The sequence below is a fragment of the Papaver somniferum genome, chromosome 9 (genome assembly GCF_003573695.1).
Source record: "Papaver somniferum cultivar HN1 chromosome 9, ASM357369v1, whole genome shotgun sequence".
Lineage (NCBI taxonomy): Eukaryota > Viridiplantae > Streptophyta > Magnoliopsida > Ranunculales > Papaveraceae > Papaver > Papaver somniferum.
The window spans coordinates 4,341,723-4,357,349 of NC_039366.1; the positions used below are offsets into that span (position 1 = coordinate 4,341,723).

General features: G+C 37.0%; 2 protein-coding genes across 2 annotated transcripts; both read left to right on the forward strand.

Annotated features, from left to right (window-relative positions):
• Positions 1-4,848: 4,848 nt before the first annotated feature.
• Positions 4,849-9,249, forward strand: LOC113310699 (oxysterol-binding protein-related protein 3C-like). Its single transcript, XM_026559444.1, has 10 exons — positions 4,849-5,121; positions 5,229-5,364; positions 6,160-6,276; positions 6,375-6,447; positions 6,535-6,653; positions 6,769-6,890; positions 7,015-7,191; positions 7,942-8,086; positions 8,208-8,386; positions 8,757-9,249. Exons 1-10 carry the CDS (start codon positions 5,027-5,029, stop codon positions 9,001-9,003), a joined length of 1,410 nt encoding a protein of 469 aa, XP_026415229.1. The 5' UTR covers positions 4,849-5,026; the 3' UTR covers positions 9,004-9,249.
• A 383-nt stretch (positions 9,250-9,632) lies between these two features.
• Positions 9,633-12,444, forward strand: LOC113308694 (oxysterol-binding protein-related protein 3C-like). The gene is made up of 10 exons (XM_026557159.1): positions 9,633-9,887; positions 9,968-10,052; positions 10,137-10,253; positions 10,339-10,411; positions 10,500-10,618; positions 10,702-10,823; positions 10,907-11,083; positions 11,421-11,565; positions 11,651-11,829; positions 11,963-12,444. Exons 1-10 carry the CDS (start codon positions 9,790-9,792, stop codon positions 12,213-12,215), a joined length of 1,368 nt encoding a protein of 455 aa, XP_026412944.1. The 5' UTR covers positions 9,633-9,789; the 3' UTR covers positions 12,216-12,444.
• Positions 12,445-15,627: the final 3,183 nt, after the last annotated feature.

Sequence of the window (15,627 nt, forward strand, 5' to 3'; positions counted from 1 at the left end):
CCCAACCAGTCTACTTTAAAGTTTTCGAAGTTCAAAACATTTTCCCATAGACGGCTAAATACATTTGACTGGGATGCACAGACGCTGCATTTTTCGAGCCGTGTCCGCATTAGATGCTGACACGACGCGTGTCCGACGTGCCGATGTGCGTGGTCTACGCGCGTTTGGTTTGGATGCACTGATGACTCGGGTTTGAAGCGTTTTTTTTTTTTCGTTTTCATTTAATCTTATTCAATTATTTTTACTATTGTTAACTAATGAAAAAGACGAACATTTAGATCAATCATTTAGGTCTTTATTATTAAGGTTTTGTAATTTGAAATGACATCACATATACCCTTAGTTGGCATGTGTTGTTCTAAAAATGCATTTTAATTGTTACATATGTTTAATAGTAATTGATTGCTTGACCTTTGGTATGTCTAAACAAACGATCTATTCTTTTCTTTTGAAATTTATACACACGTGTATAACAAAGACATCATGTAACCATGCCCCAGTTTGGGCAACCATGCCAATCCCTTGTTTGCTCTCTTGACAGTCCATAGACGGCAGTGACAGTCCATGGAGGACAAAAGTAACCAATATTGACTGGGAAGATTATCTACGTACCCTTCTTTTTCTTTTCTTTTTTGTAAAACTACCCATAAGGTGTATGTTTTAAGTGAATAATGAAAATGAAGTAGTACTTTTTTGGATAATAAAAATTAAGTAGAATGTTTTTTACGCGTGAAAAAGTCAACCCAACTTCCTATAAAGGTTGAATTGACTTATTATAATTTTAAATGTGCCAAAAACTAGACCTTAAAAATTTAAAATATACCTCTTAAAGGTATTTGTGAAGACATCTTGAATATATAATTATATATCCCTCCAATTTCCACATCTTGATTCTTACCCCCTTCAGTTCAGACCGTCCTACGGATGTCACAAGCCACGTGGACATTTGCTCGATGGAGGATGTGCACTCACGTGGACATTTCCTCATTTCACGAGGAATGGGATGCTTGATACACGGGTTCCATTGTTAATTATTTTATTAACCAAATAAAAAATGCTAAGTTAATGTTGTTTTATTTTTTTTGCAGAAACGACATTATCATATTTTCCATTTTACTCTAAAAGTAAACCCTGATAATATTTGTTTTTCGGAAACGATGGAAAGAATGTGCACAGTACAAGATACAATTATGCCGGAGAGTAAAAATAAAATGAATTATCGCCGAACATGATAAATGCACTCCCGCGGTCCACCCAAAAAGCCTAATAATCAATTCATAAATTCGGTGGTAACCTTAGATATTCCGTCATAAAAAACGATATGGAAAACCTATAAATAGTAACTTGGGAATTCCAAATCTATAATTCGAATATGGTTGGAGTACTAGTTATAGTTCAAGTTTCCCAACCAGGTACATATATTTTTTACCATTTTAACTCACAAGATATTTTGTCAAATACTTTACAAGAGTTTTTGAGACATTAGAAAAAACTAAAAGCAGCCAAGGAACTTTGGCAAAAACATCGGTATGCGCATGGTTCAAACGCCCCACTGACAAGAAAAACATGACTTTAATGGTGTTTCTTAAAACAAAATTTGGTGGTCGAAGAAAGGAGAATGGAACCATGAGAATTGTATATATACAAGATTCCGGACTCCCATTTAGAGAATTCACGGTAGATCAATATCCGAGGGTTCCCAAACGTACACATGTCATGATAGATTAAGGAAAGGGAGATCCCAACTTTAATAATTTAAAAACTAAGTTAACTTGTTGATTTCACAAAATACAAATGTTTGTTGATCTGTTGTATGATTCTTGAAAGGAGGAATAAAAGTAAAATTATGCTAAATCTTACTGACACAAAAATTGCTTTTTGAAATATTCAAAAATTACATTTTTATTTTTTGAATTAAAAAAGTCGGAAAGTAGTTTGGGTACATGACTTCATAACACTTCTAAAAATTAAAAAGTTACTTATTTGCGAATCTATGTGCCCACTTGAGGAAACCATGCCAATCTTTTTGACAGGCCATAAACGGCAAAAATCGAGTTACTTGAGTCAATCTTTTAAGAACCGGATATAATAATTGTCATCATACAAAGGCATAGACGGAGCAATGATTTTGACAAGTCGTAAAAGTCAAGTATAACTTTCCACCGCGTTAAGAATTCAACTTCAACCCAACCATCAAAAAACAAACACAAACCTCAATCAAAACCGCCAACCAAGTCCTGTTACTCCTTGTCTGTTTTTCTAGGGTTTCCTAAGATTCATCCAACTCCAACTTCATTTTTTTTTTTTAGAAAAATCACTCTCTTTAATTCAGTTATTAGATTGATCGATACTAGAAATTTTTTAAGGTTTTCCGAAATGGATTCAAAGGATCAAAACAATAGCGGCAGTAATGGTGGTGGAATTTTCGCATCGTTTACTTCTCGATTATCTAATTTAGGAACCGCTCTAGAGTATGGAAATTAAGATTTGATTTTGATTGTGATTTTGTTGATGGAATTTTGATGCTCCCAGAATAGCTTATGACTCAGTCAAAGCTTATGATATAAATATTTCGAATAACTCTGTTGTATCGGTTTCAGGCATCATGTTAATTACATCTCACATAGGGCTTGTCACAACAATTACAAGCAAAGTTAATCCGACATGTTTATTCATCTTAAGGACACCTCATATGGAGTTTGTCACGAATGATTTTGGATCAGAGTATTAATGCATCCCTTTTACTGCTCAATATCAAAACTGAGGCAACCATCTTAACCTCTAGACAGTTGATCGACGACAAAAGTGACCAAAGAGCCACCGAAGTTCATCTTTTGGTAACATGACATAATAAATAAAATAAACGACTGTGAGATGTAACGTCATTTGCTCCCCACACATCAGCATGAACCAAATCAAGTTTTGCACTTTTTAAGCTTTTTGCACATGGTAATGACATTGGCTGTTGATCATCAAACGGAAAATGCCAAGTTAAGACTTTTTAAAGAGATTTTTTCAAAATGATATATGATCAATGCGGGAGAACAAAAATAAAATGAAGCGATGCCGAACATGATAAATGCATTCTTACCCAAAAAGCCTGACAATCAGTGCATGGATTTGGTAATATCCTTAGATACTTAGTCATCCACAACTATATGCACACCTATAAATAATAACTTAAGATTTATGTTTCGATTATGGTTAGAGTGCTAATTATGGTTCAAGTTTTAACTCGCTAGATATTTTGTCAGATATTTCACAAGAGTTTTGGAGACAATAAAGAAAACTAAAAACAAGCAATAACTTTTCCGAAATCGTAATTGCATACATGGTCTAATCAATCCTAAAAACAAGAGATTATTAATTCAATAGTTTTTCCGAAACAAATAATGGTGATTAACGAATAGAGAACTCAACCTCCGTTGTTTTAAGAAAACAAGATTCAAAACTCATGTCCGGATAATACACAGTGAACGACTATCAGAGGGTTTCCCAAAGGCTTATATGTCAAGATCGATCAAGGAAGAAAAATCCACCAGTTTAAAGTTCAAAAAAATTTAAATACTATAAGTTAACTTGTCGATTTCACAAATTACAAATCATCTTCGTCGATCTTTCCAGTGTTTTAATGGTTAGAAGCTGAATTTCATAGACAAAGATCTTCGTGGATCTTTATAAAGAGATAAACAAAAAATAAAAAATTGTTATTGCGTCGATGATATTGCCCCCCTTCTATGCAATTTTTGACAGTCATTTATTTTGATGCAGTTAAGAAGCAAAACCTTATCCAATTTTCATTATCTGCAAGAGACTCTATTCTATGGCAATGTAACCGGGTCAAACATGCACACGACTACCTTTTGGATGTTCCCATCAGTGGGTTATTTCAATGCCTTGGGCCCAGACAATTCAGAGCGGTAGTTTGTTATCGCCTTGGTATCCCCTTATTGTTTGTTGAAGATGATTTGTGCTCGTGTTGTAATAAACCTATGGATATTTTTCGTGATCATGCGCTTCATTGTGCTAAAGATGTTGGATTAAGTTTCGTCATGACTTGGTTCGTGATGTAATTGTTGATATTTGTTACAAGGCTGGTGTACCTGCACGCAAAGAAATTGCTCTAGGTTTTTTGCCTGATGATATATAACAAGGACTTACGCCTAGCAGACATTCTTGTTCTCAATTGGGAAAATGCCTAGGACGTGTGTATGGATGTCATAGGTGTCTCACCTTTCACTGGTGAGGGAGTTCATTCCTTTATTCCAGGCCAGGTCATTTCAAAGGAGATTTCGCGTAAACTTACAAAATACTTGGATGAATGTGTTTCGCACGGTTATGGTTTGGGTGTTCTAGCTTTCACTACTTTAGAGGAGCCTAATGACGATATTATATGTTTTTTCAAGCGTTTGAAGAACTGTTTAGTTAATAATGATGCTGGTAGCGGTTTAGGTAGTTTTATTTTTCAGAGATTGAGAGTTACTATTCAAAAAGGGATTGGTGCACAGCTTGTCCCTCGGTTACCAACTAAAATTCAGTAATTTCTTATTAAAAAGAAAAAAGAAAAGGAAAAAGGAATTCAATGGTTAGAATCTGAATTTCATTGACAAAGACATTCCGTTAATTCATGTGCCCACTTGAGGCAACCATGGCAACCTCTTCTATTACACTTTGACAGTCCATAGACGGCAAAAGTGACAAATCGTGCCACTTGACATAATAATTGTCATCATACAAGGTACAAACACGACATTTACGCTGTAATGAATGTTGAATAGTCGTAAAAGTCAAGTCTAACTTTCCACCGCGTCAAGAATTCAACTTCAACCCAACCATCAAAAAAAAAAACAAACACAAACCCCAAATCAAAACCGCCAACCAAGTCCCACTACTCCCTGTCTCTTTTTCTTTCTAGGGTTTCTTAAAATTCATCCAAATCCAGCTTCATTTTTTCTTTAAGAAAAATCATTCTCTTCAATTCAGGTAATAGATTGATCGATACTAGAATTTTACTAGGTTTTTCGATATGGATTCAAAGGATCAAAGCAATAGCAGCAGCAGTGGTGGTGGATATTTCGCATCGTTTACTTCTCGATTATCTAATTTAGGAACTGCTCTAGGGTATGGAAATTTTGCTAATAGTTTTCGGTTTGATTTTGATTGTGATTTTCTTGATGGTATTTTGATTAATTTATCGGTGGATTTTGTTTGTTGTTATTGTTGTTTAGTTTGATGAGTGATGAAGGAGTTGAAGTAAGAAATTCAGAAGCAGGAGGTGCTGAAGATTCAGTTGAGGTGATTAATCCAGAAGGAGGTACAGAGGATTCAGTTGAAGAAGCTAACAAAGGAAGATGGAAGCAAGAGGTAATTTTAATTTTCTCCCCCTAAACCCTAGTTTTCGTGATTTTGCAATCCCTAGTTTCTCATTTATTTGAGTAAATTTCATTTATAGTAGACTTATGTTTTGACATGATTAACATGGATTGATGGAGGATTCTTAATTCCGACTCTGCTAAGGTGCTAAACACTTCAAACATGATGCCCATGTGGAGTCTCTAATCCTCAGGATTGGGTAACACTTGGGTGAATCGGCATGTGACTTACTGTCACATTGGAGTGCTGGCAAATAGCTAGCACCAAGTGCAACTAATTCTTACATGTGGAGTCCGTAATCCTCGGGAACCCATGTGATTCACTGCCACGTTGGGTTGCTAGCAACTAGCTACCCCTTAGTGCAACTGTTCTAGCATTTTCCTTCAAAACTTGTTAGGGTGCTAGCTACTTGGTCCTAAGCTTAGGTGGATGATGACATGCACAAAATCCAGATGCCCTGGATCTTCGGGATGGATAACTCATTGGGGTGAAAAGTAGCTACCACCTGCGGATCGTGGTATTCATCTCAACAGGTTGTTGATCCCAAGGATCTAAGGCTTGTGGATGCTGGGCAATCGCCATCTACATCAGACTGAAAGCAACTAGCTAACAAGTAGTTAGTGGCCAAGCATGGTCAATTTGTTTGTTTGTTTGTTGGCGTGGAGGAAGAAATCTTTCTGTCAATTACTTAATACATCACTTAATACATCATTTGTAGGAAGACCTAGTTTCTGGTGTTGTTGTTTGACTGTTAGTTTGGGGTTCTTTACTTTATTGTTTTTATAGGAACGTGAAAGTCACTGGAAGATAATGAAGAACTATATTGGCTCAGATATTACGTCATTGGTGACACTTCCGGTTTTTATAATGGAACCAATGAGCACACTTCAGAAAATGGCAGAGGTATGTGTCTATCAATACTGCAAATTGGATGTCATTATGGATTTTCATGTGGGTGAGTTTGATGCTTCTTAGTACAACTTTAACCATCGATTTTGCAGATAATGGAGTATTCTCACTTGTTAGATCTGGCAGATGAATGTGAGGATCCACACATGCGGATGGTTTATGCTAGTAAGTGTTTCATCTCAATGTTACCTGTGGAGTATATCGTGTTTATGTCATTATATGGAATACAGAACTCATGGTTTTCCACTGCAGCTACATGGGCTGTATCAGTCTATTATGCTTTGCAGCGGACATGGAAGCCATTTAATCCCATACTTGGTGAGACTTATGAAATGGTCAATCATGGTGGCATTACATTCCTTGCAGAGCAGGTAAGATGCAGAGAATTATGATTTTCCATTCAGTCTGTTTTTTGTTGGCTCTTGTTGATCTGTGTAGTCTCAATCGATAATGAGACACACTAATTTACTTATTTTTCCATTTCAGGTGTGTCATCATCCCCCAGTTGGTGCTGCACATGCTGAAAATGAACATTTTACTTACGATTTGACTTCCAAGCTAAAGACCAAATTGCTTGGAAATTCGGTTGAGATCTATCCTGTTGGAAGGTACTGTTAGAAGCTTGATCTTTACTGAACATAAGTACCTTTAGACGCTTCAAATTTTTAAGTTCCATAATTTAAACTGGTTCTGTTTGGTTGAATTCTTAAATTGTTGATATCTGTAATGCAGAACTCGTGTTACCCTTAAAAGAGATGGTGTAGTCTTAGACTTGGTCCCCCCTCCCTCCAAAGCCAATAACCTTATTTTTGGGCGGACTTGGGTTGATTCAGCGGGAGACATGATTATGACGAATATGACTACTGGAGAAAAAGTTGTTCTGTACTTTCAACCTTGTGGATGGTTCGGGTATGTTTATCTGCTTACATTAATTTCGCTGCGATTGATCTCTTGATACAACAAGAAGTTAAATAAGAAAAAGAAAAAAAGTAAAACCATAGATTAGTTTTTTGTGTAGTTAAGGTCGTTAGCGGGCAAGGCCGACTGGGGTCGAGGATTATATTGTAATGGATAGATGATTAGGCGTAGATATAAACATCAAACCCACTCAACATCATCTTATTGCAACGCTTACACCTTACACCACCCTTCATAGTTTATACTGATTAACTTCCCTATTGTCAGCTGTATCCTTTCTTTTGACTGGTTTTTTAGGTCAGCCAGTAAAGACCCAGTAAATGTACCGGCTTAGTATCACTAAATTAGCAATTTTATTATTTAATTTTTCTTTTCTTCCCTATACCCGAACTAAAAGAAAAGAAACAAACCACATAGCTAAATGAAAAAGAGTTGAAGCTAAATTTAGCAGCTGGTCCTTCTCTTCTCCGTCTCTCTTCTTTTTTTTGTTTCAACAGATGAATGGTTCTAACTACTAAATGTAGTTTTAAGTTTTTAGCTACTCCAGCCCTTAACCATTTAAAGGTAAACAGTGAAGTTCTGGGTTGGGGCCTTACTGACGAGTTAATAGGCGACCTAGTGGCCGGGCTTAGTTGTCCCTACCCATTAGACGTCAACACTTCTGTAGTCCCATGACTACACATATATTTCTTTTTAAAAGTTCACTTCCTGCGGATTGGTATTCAAGTTGTAATTTTGCAGGGCTGGGCGGTATGAAGTGGATGGATATGTTTACAATGCTGCGGAGGAACCCAAAATACTGATGACTGGAAAGTGGAACCAGTCAATGAGTTATCAACCTTGTGATATGGAAGGAGAGCCCCTTCCAGGAACTGAACTGAAAGAGGTTAGATTTACTAAACCTTCTTCAAGATAGTCCTACTCTGATTTCTCCCAAGTGTTGAAGGTACATTGATTTAACTAGATTTCTTATGTATTAAAGTGAATAACTTGGTAATGTTTTATAGGTGTGGAAAGTTGCGGATGCTCCAGAAAATGATAAATTTCAGTACACGCATTTCGCACACAAGATAAACAGTTTAGACACTGCACCCAAGAAGCTGTTGGCATCAGATTCTCGTTTACGTCCTGATAGATATGTGCTTGAGAAGGGTGATCTTTCCAAAGCTGGTTCTGCGAAGAGCAGGTACTCTCTTCCTCCCTCGGTCGTATTAACCAACATAAAATTGAATCTGTAACCAATAGTTTCTTCTAGACTTTGACAATGTAAGAGAACTGGGAATATCAGAAACCAGAACGGTGGTGTGCGATAGGTAGTTCATTAATCATTATGAATCGTTAATGAATATTGGTACTTCAGGATGCTTCTAGCATTTCATATTTACATAAGAAATGCTTCTAGCATTTCTTTAACAATTGTTCATAGGGTTGTAGTAAAAAAAAAAAGGTTCATTCTTCTCCATTAACATGGGAGAAACTTCTGCCCTTTGGCATCTCTGTTCCTCTTTCTTTCAATTCAGTAAAAGTCTAAAGTTATTCTGCTCCATATTTTGCAGCCTTGAGGAAAAACAGAGGGCTGAAAAGAGGAACAGAGATGCCAAAGGCCATAAGTTCACTCCAAGATGGTTTGAAATGTCCGAGGAAGTGGCAACTACACCATGGGGGGATCTGGAAGTGTACAGATTCAATGGTAAATACAACCAACACCGAGAAGCAGCAGATATCTCAGAGGACACAAATATAATTGATATTGAATCGACTGAGTTCAACCCATGGCAATATGGTAATGTGACAACAGAATGAGATATCATGTTTCTTACGCAACCTTTGCTTATTGTTAATGCTGGTTTTCAGCATCAACACACATCCTCACACCATTTATATGTATAAAGTCTTGTAATATATTTGTTGTGGAATATTGTTTTTCCTTTTCCTCCAATCTTCAGAAAAACACAATTCGAGATTAAATCAACATTATAAATTTTGTAAGGGTCTCCTCTGTACTTATCCAATTCGGCAAATCCACCCAACGGATACTATTACCATTGCGCATGTTTCGTTATTTTGGCGATTATGAAATACATCCACATTGGCGGATTGGATTTATCATGGCATGCTTGGTGTAGGATTTATAGGTCATGAACTGTCAAAAAAAATTAATGTTCTTCTTACTTTTTATAGCTGTGAAACTAGCTCCTAGCTTTTAAAGTTGGAGCTAATTAACCTTTTCTTGGTGTCATTCATTATTGATATAAAAACACATCCAAAATTGCGCGTCCTGTACAGAAGAGTACTTGATTCTCACAGTTACCCAATTGAATGACTGAACCGAAAATAAGTAATAAACCAACCACATTTATTAAATGCATGCCCAACTGCCCTAACGCCCAAGTAGAAATGCACTGACGATACTCTATTGAATTTTAAAGTCAAAAACTCAAAATCATTATAACAACATTCTCTATTTAGCCTTGCTCTTGTTAAGCTGTTCTCACTGCAAAAGAATACCTGTTTTGCATCAGTTTGCTCTTGTTAAGCTGTTCTCACTGCAAAAGAATACCTGTTTTGCATCAGTTCTGATTTGCTTCAATGGCCTCGAAAAGGAGCAGTGGTGGTAGATTCTTTTCTTCAATCAAGTCTAGCTTGTCGAATATCGCAAAGATCCCTATAAGCAAATCTGTCAACAGGTAAACAAATTTTCTTATTCCAAAACTAGAATGAATGTATCTATCTCTAACTTGATGCTCTTTTTATTTGTTTTGTGTAGTATCGATGAAATAGAAGTTATAAGTCCAGATGGAGACAGAGTGGATGCAACAGTAGAAGCTACTAAAGGAAAATGGATACCAGATGTAATCAACTTAGTTTTATTTTTCTCACAGACTCTTCTGGTTTAAGTTTTTAATGTTCTTGGGTTGATACTTGGTTTGATGTAGGAGCGAGAGAGTTTATGGAAGCTGGCGAAGAAGTACATCGGTGGAGATATTATATCTTTAAATTATACTCCAATTTCTTACATGGAACCAGCAACCAATGTTTCAAGAATGGCCGAGGTTAATGCCTACTCTTTTCTGAGGTCTTGAATTTCGTTAATTGATATTGTTTGTGTTGTTAGTTGAAGTTTAATTCGGATCGCAGTTAATGGAGTACTCTCACCTATTGGATCAAGCAGATATATGTGAGGATCCTTATATGCGGATGGTATACGCTTGTAAGTGGTTTCCTTGAATGTTTGTCTATCAATTTATTTTTCTGCATATTCGCATAAATTTTTAGTGACTTGTAGTTATCGATTGCAGCATCATGGGCATTATCTGTCTATTTTGCTTTAAGCCGGCCAACTAAGCCTTTCAATCCCATTGTTGGTGAGACTTTTGAAATGGTTAATCACGACGGGATTACATACATCGGAGAGCAGGTGAGCATATCAAGATCGGGCGCTATGTTTCCTTTTGTTCGTCTCATGTGCTCGTTTTATTTACCAAATGGTTTTGCTTGCAGGTGAGCCATCATCCACCAATAGATGCTGCACATGCTGAAAATGAACATTTCATACATGATATTACATCCAACTTAAGGACCAAATTGTTGGGAAATTCACTTGATATTTATCCTAGCACCAGGTAAACTTAATTTTTATCTGCTTTGCTCTTTTCTTTCAATTTCTAAAATCGCCGTACTTCTGAAATTTTTATCGGTTTACCAGAACTCGTATTACTCTCAAACGAGATGGTGTTGTTCTAGATGCTAATCCACCACATATAAGAGCTAACAACCTTATATTTGGTCGATTGTGGGTTTCTTTGTCGGGAGAGTTAACCTTGACGAACATGACTACTGGAGATTATGTTGTGTTCAAGTTTCAACCACCTGGTTGGTTTGGGTATGGTTCTGCGACTCTCTCTTTCATTCTCCGTTTCTCCAACTTAAGTGCATATAGTGTAGTTCTTACGATGAAAACAAGCAAGATTGATGCATTCGCCAAAATGCTGTTATTGATATCGTTGTGCACTATGTTGTGTGAGGCGCTAGGTGCGCCCAAGGCGACAGAAAAATAGTTCAAGGCAGTGGCTCACTGCCTTGGGAGCCTTATTGGTGAGGGACCCAGTTTCTGCCTCATGCGCCTGGGGTGCCTAGCTCGCCGTATTTTGTTCATTCACTTTGATTGCATCGCGAATTGCTTGCAATCTGATTAATGCCTTTAATTTTCGGTTGTGCAGTGGATCTCGCGGTCAAGTGGATGGATATGTTTACAATGCTGCCAAGGAACCTAAGATACTTATGACAGGAAAATGGACCAAGTCATTGAGTTACCAGCCATGTGATAAGGAAGGGAAACCCCTTGCAGAAACTGAGCTAAAAGAGGTTAAATTTATTTCAGAACTTTCTCTAATCATCTCCACTGCGTATGCTCTGGTAACTAAGGTCGTTGCATTGTTTCATAATGCAGGTCTGGAAAGTGGCTGATCTTCCCGAAAAGGATAAATTTCAGTTCACATATTTCACACATAAGCTAAACAGCTTAGACACTGCACCAAGAAAGATGCTAGCATCAGATTCTCGTTTACGTTCTGATAGATGTGCACTTGAGAAAGGTGATCTCTCCAAAGTCAGCCGTGAAAAATCCAGGTATTTTCCCCCTCCCTCACTGTATTTTTCTGTACAACTCTTATTTCAATGTATTAGTAGACTTTAAAATATACGAATCTTGTGGATGTTTTTAATGCTTTTCAAATGTTGTACATGTGAATGAAACATACAGCATCGAGGCAAGACAGAGAAACGAACAGAAAAGAAGAGAAGCCAATGCTGATAAGTTTCTTCCAAAATGGTTCGACTTGAGTGATGAAGTAAAAGCTACACCATGGGGTGACGTACGGGCTTACAAATACAATGGTAAGTATGATGAACACAGGGCAGCAATAGATACATCTACAGATAAGGATGTAGACATTCAACCAACTGAGTTCAACCCCTGGCAGTACAGCGACACTAAAATAGAGAGCAGAAAGTAAAAGAACTTGGAATCAGTATATGTAGTATTTGGCAGAAGTAACGGCAGATTATGTTAGAACTTGCAGACCTATAGTGACAGTACAGTTTTAACAATATTGTACTAGCTTTGCATTTTCTTAATCTTCATATAGATGAACTGTCTAGCTGTCATTTTGAAGTAATTATTCATAGATTATCCAAATAATGATCATCTCTTTTGAGAAAAGGAACATAAATTTAATGTTGGTTTCATAAGTAAAGAATTTGAGAGTTGCGTGTTCAATGTACTCGTTTCATTTCAGTCACTACTTATTAGCTAAACGAGAAAATTTTCAAAGAACAAAACCTTAGGGGATTAAACCCTTAAGTCATCACTTACCCTTATATTGTAGTCTTCTCCTGCAGTTTTTGACACCAAGAGCTTTCAGCGAAACAAAGCTGTTAACGTGAGGAGTTGCTGCATAAGCCGACAAACGGCCCAAACCAGCTCTGTGGTCATGATCCCAGCTTAGTTTTTCACGGACCCCATCTTTTGGATCGTAAGAGACAAATCTGAATCCCTCCCAAAATAAAACCTTTCCGTTGTTTGAAATCGCGAGTGGAATAACACCTTCAGCTTGCACAGAGAACTCCTTGTTCCAAAACCAAGTTGCATGTTTTTCTTCAATAACCATATGTCCACGTGATGTTTATTTCCCTCCCTTGTGAATGATGATATACAATGAACAAGACATAACCAGTCTCCCAACAGACAAAGTGTCCTCTTATCATGATATGAACTGCTGCCTCTTGCAAGAGGTGGCGGTAAAGCAATAACGCGGAATTCTTCATCCTCTAAGCTGAAGGCAACAATCCTTGAATCTAGATCCAGCCAATGTATCTCCCCATTCACAACAACAGACTTCGATGATCAATGCAAGCAACCAACAATTCTGGGATTTCTTTTTCCTCTGTCCATTTACAAATACTCTCTTTGCCAAGCCTGCACACCTGGAAAAAACAATGAATACCTTTGAGGTAGATTCTCAAAACTTTATACTCATCAGTCGAATGACAGTAACCAAACCCACCCGCCATGGCAGATACACGTTGCGAACCATTTTCCTTTCGTATCTCGGAAGATAAACATATTCTGGGGTGACAGGGTTACATATGTGAATAGGGTCATACAGTTCATCATGACGTACAGTAGAACAAATCAAGCCATTGCAGGAACCAACCACGGTAACATTAACACAGAACTTCTGCTTAGTGGGTGGAATGTTAATCGTTTTGTTTTTCATTTGGTATGATTTCTTCTTATTAGCATCTACCTTGTATTCAACATAGCGAAGTTTGTAATAGCCGAAATATCTGTGGGTCATCAAAACCAAATAGAGTTATCACAAGTAAAAGGAATCTGCAACATGCCAAGAAAATTAATAAATAAAGCGCACCCTTGTCTAGTTTCCTGTTTAAGACAACTACATCCAGCTGTGGTTCAGGTTCAGGCTCTATGAAAGGGTCTAGATAAAATATTTTCATGCGCTGGAATTCCTCAAAGCTAAGGTCCGGTTCAGGTATTAGAGTCTGGAAAAACTCAAGTAAAAACTTAGAAGCACATAATAATATCCTGAATAATTGTGGATCCTTAAAGTCAATCAATTTGACTCACACAGCTGACCACAATGAGAGTGGTGGTCTTCCTTAAACAAAATTTTCGACCCTAATCTCCTAAAGTAATTAGGTTTAGTATCAAAGCTTAATAATTGACACATATGAAACTTATACGTTCCCACAATTGGTCGAAAAATATTTGGTGGGAAAACAAAGTCAATCTGGATATCATAGCCTGGGTAAACCACGTCAACCAGAGGATGGGTTTCTAACAACTAAACTTCCTTATGGACATTACTAGGTTCAGGAAAACGTGTATGAAGATAATCTTATAAAATGGTTGAGGCACATATGTCAAGTCCCAAGTGAGGGACCTTTCTAATAGTTAAAGCACATGGAGAATGATAATCACCCCCAAACTTAGAGTTTTTAGTGTCTCTAGAAAGACTAGTCACAACTTCCCTAATTTCAAGGTCACTAGATTCCTGAAAATGGTCAATTGGTTCTTCTAAGTATGATTCATCCTCACTCATCTCTACGAGTTCACTTTCTTTGTCTAAGACTAATGTTTTTAAATCGCTAGACTCTAAAACAATATTCTCAGAAAAAACTCGTTCCTCTAAACCATCATTAGCTTCGTAATCAAAAGGAAATACTACATCGTCTAAAACGGGGGTATCTCTAGTCAAATCCTCGTCCTTTTGAATAGTTGAATAATTATTAAAATTATTTGGATTTGAATTAGAAACATTATCATTATTAAGCTCAATTGGAGTAACAAATTCCTGATCATTATGCCTACTTATTTCAAATTCTTCATCAACACTATCCTCATCATAACCATCATTATAATAACATGAAAATGGTTGAACCTCATCTAAACAAGTAGTGTTACCAATTTTATCCTCGTCTTCTTGATTATGTGAATAACTATCTTCATTTTCAAAGGTACTATTGGAAACACTATATTGGAAATTTAGAGCAGTTATGTTCTGGGCCTCAAACAAAATATTTTGAGTCGACTCACATGACTTCCTGATTGAATCTAGGAAAGAAAGTTCACTCCTTGAATTGCTTTCGTCCATAACTAAGTTATTCATTTCTGCTAACTTACATGTCGACTCAGCTAACTTACGTGTTGACTCTAGTATAGAGGAATTTTGCTCGTATGACCGGTTGGCGTGTGGATAGTAATTGGGCTCACCATGGTATGAACCATAACCTTCAAAAGGCTGATGTTCCCAACTATTATTCAAACTACTATGGTCAAAGTAGTAACGTCCATTTTGAAACTCAGACTGATATTCGTTGTATTGGCTATTGTAATACCAGTTCGACATTCTATTGCAGGGGTGTGAGTTGTCACACAAAATAAAACCCACTGACAGTGGATTCGTGGGTGGATAGAGTCTTACCTCCCGTACCAGACGGGCGATGAACCGTTGAAGTCGACTCAGGCCACCGACTCCGATGTTAGTGTACGAAACCGAGGGGCCGAGACAGTATCGTAACTGTCGTCCTTCCCTGCAAACAGTTGATATTTAATTTTGACCCTTCCTTAGGGTTTAAAAATAATGTCCAAGAATGTCCAAAAAGTCCAAAAATAAAAATGTCCAAAAAGGAAAAGAAAAATTACAAAAATAACACCCTATTTTACAGTTTCTAAAAATAAAACAAAATAACTATATACAAAATCTTCTTCTTCACTCCTTTCGGATTCCTCTTTTCTTTCCTTCTTTGGCGATGCTTTCCTTTTATAACACTTTTTCTTCCCTTGTAGCTTCGCTCCAAATCTGAAAAGAATCGAAAAATACCAAAACGCGTAAAAAAGAACAA

Excerpts from the sequence above, each read along its gene's own strand:
- LOC113310699 (XM_026559444.1), top strand. The coding sequence starts at position 5,027 with ATGGATTCAAAGGATCAAAGCAATAGCAGCAGCAGTGGTGGTGGATAT. Across the intron at positions 6,654-6,768 it reads TTACATTCCTTGCAGAGCAG|GTGTGTCATCATCCCCCAGT; the intron begins GTAAGATGCAGA and ends TTTCCATTTCAG. Across the intron at positions 8,387-8,756 it reads GCTGGTTCTGCGAAGAGCAG|CCTTGAGGAAAAACAGAGGG; the intron begins GTACTCTCTTCC and ends CATATTTTGCAG.
- LOC113308694 (XM_026557159.1), top strand. The coding sequence starts at position 9,790 with ATGGCCTCGAAAAGGAGCAGTGGTGGTAGATTCTTTTCTTCAATCAAG. Across the intron at positions 10,053-10,136 it reads AAGGAAAATGGATACCAGAT|GAGCGAGAGAGTTTATGGAA; the intron begins GTAATCAACTTA and ends GGTTTGATGTAG. Across the intron at positions 10,619-10,701 it reads TTACATACATCGGAGAGCAG|GTGAGCCATCATCCACCAAT; the intron begins GTGAGCATATCA and ends TTTTGCTTGCAG.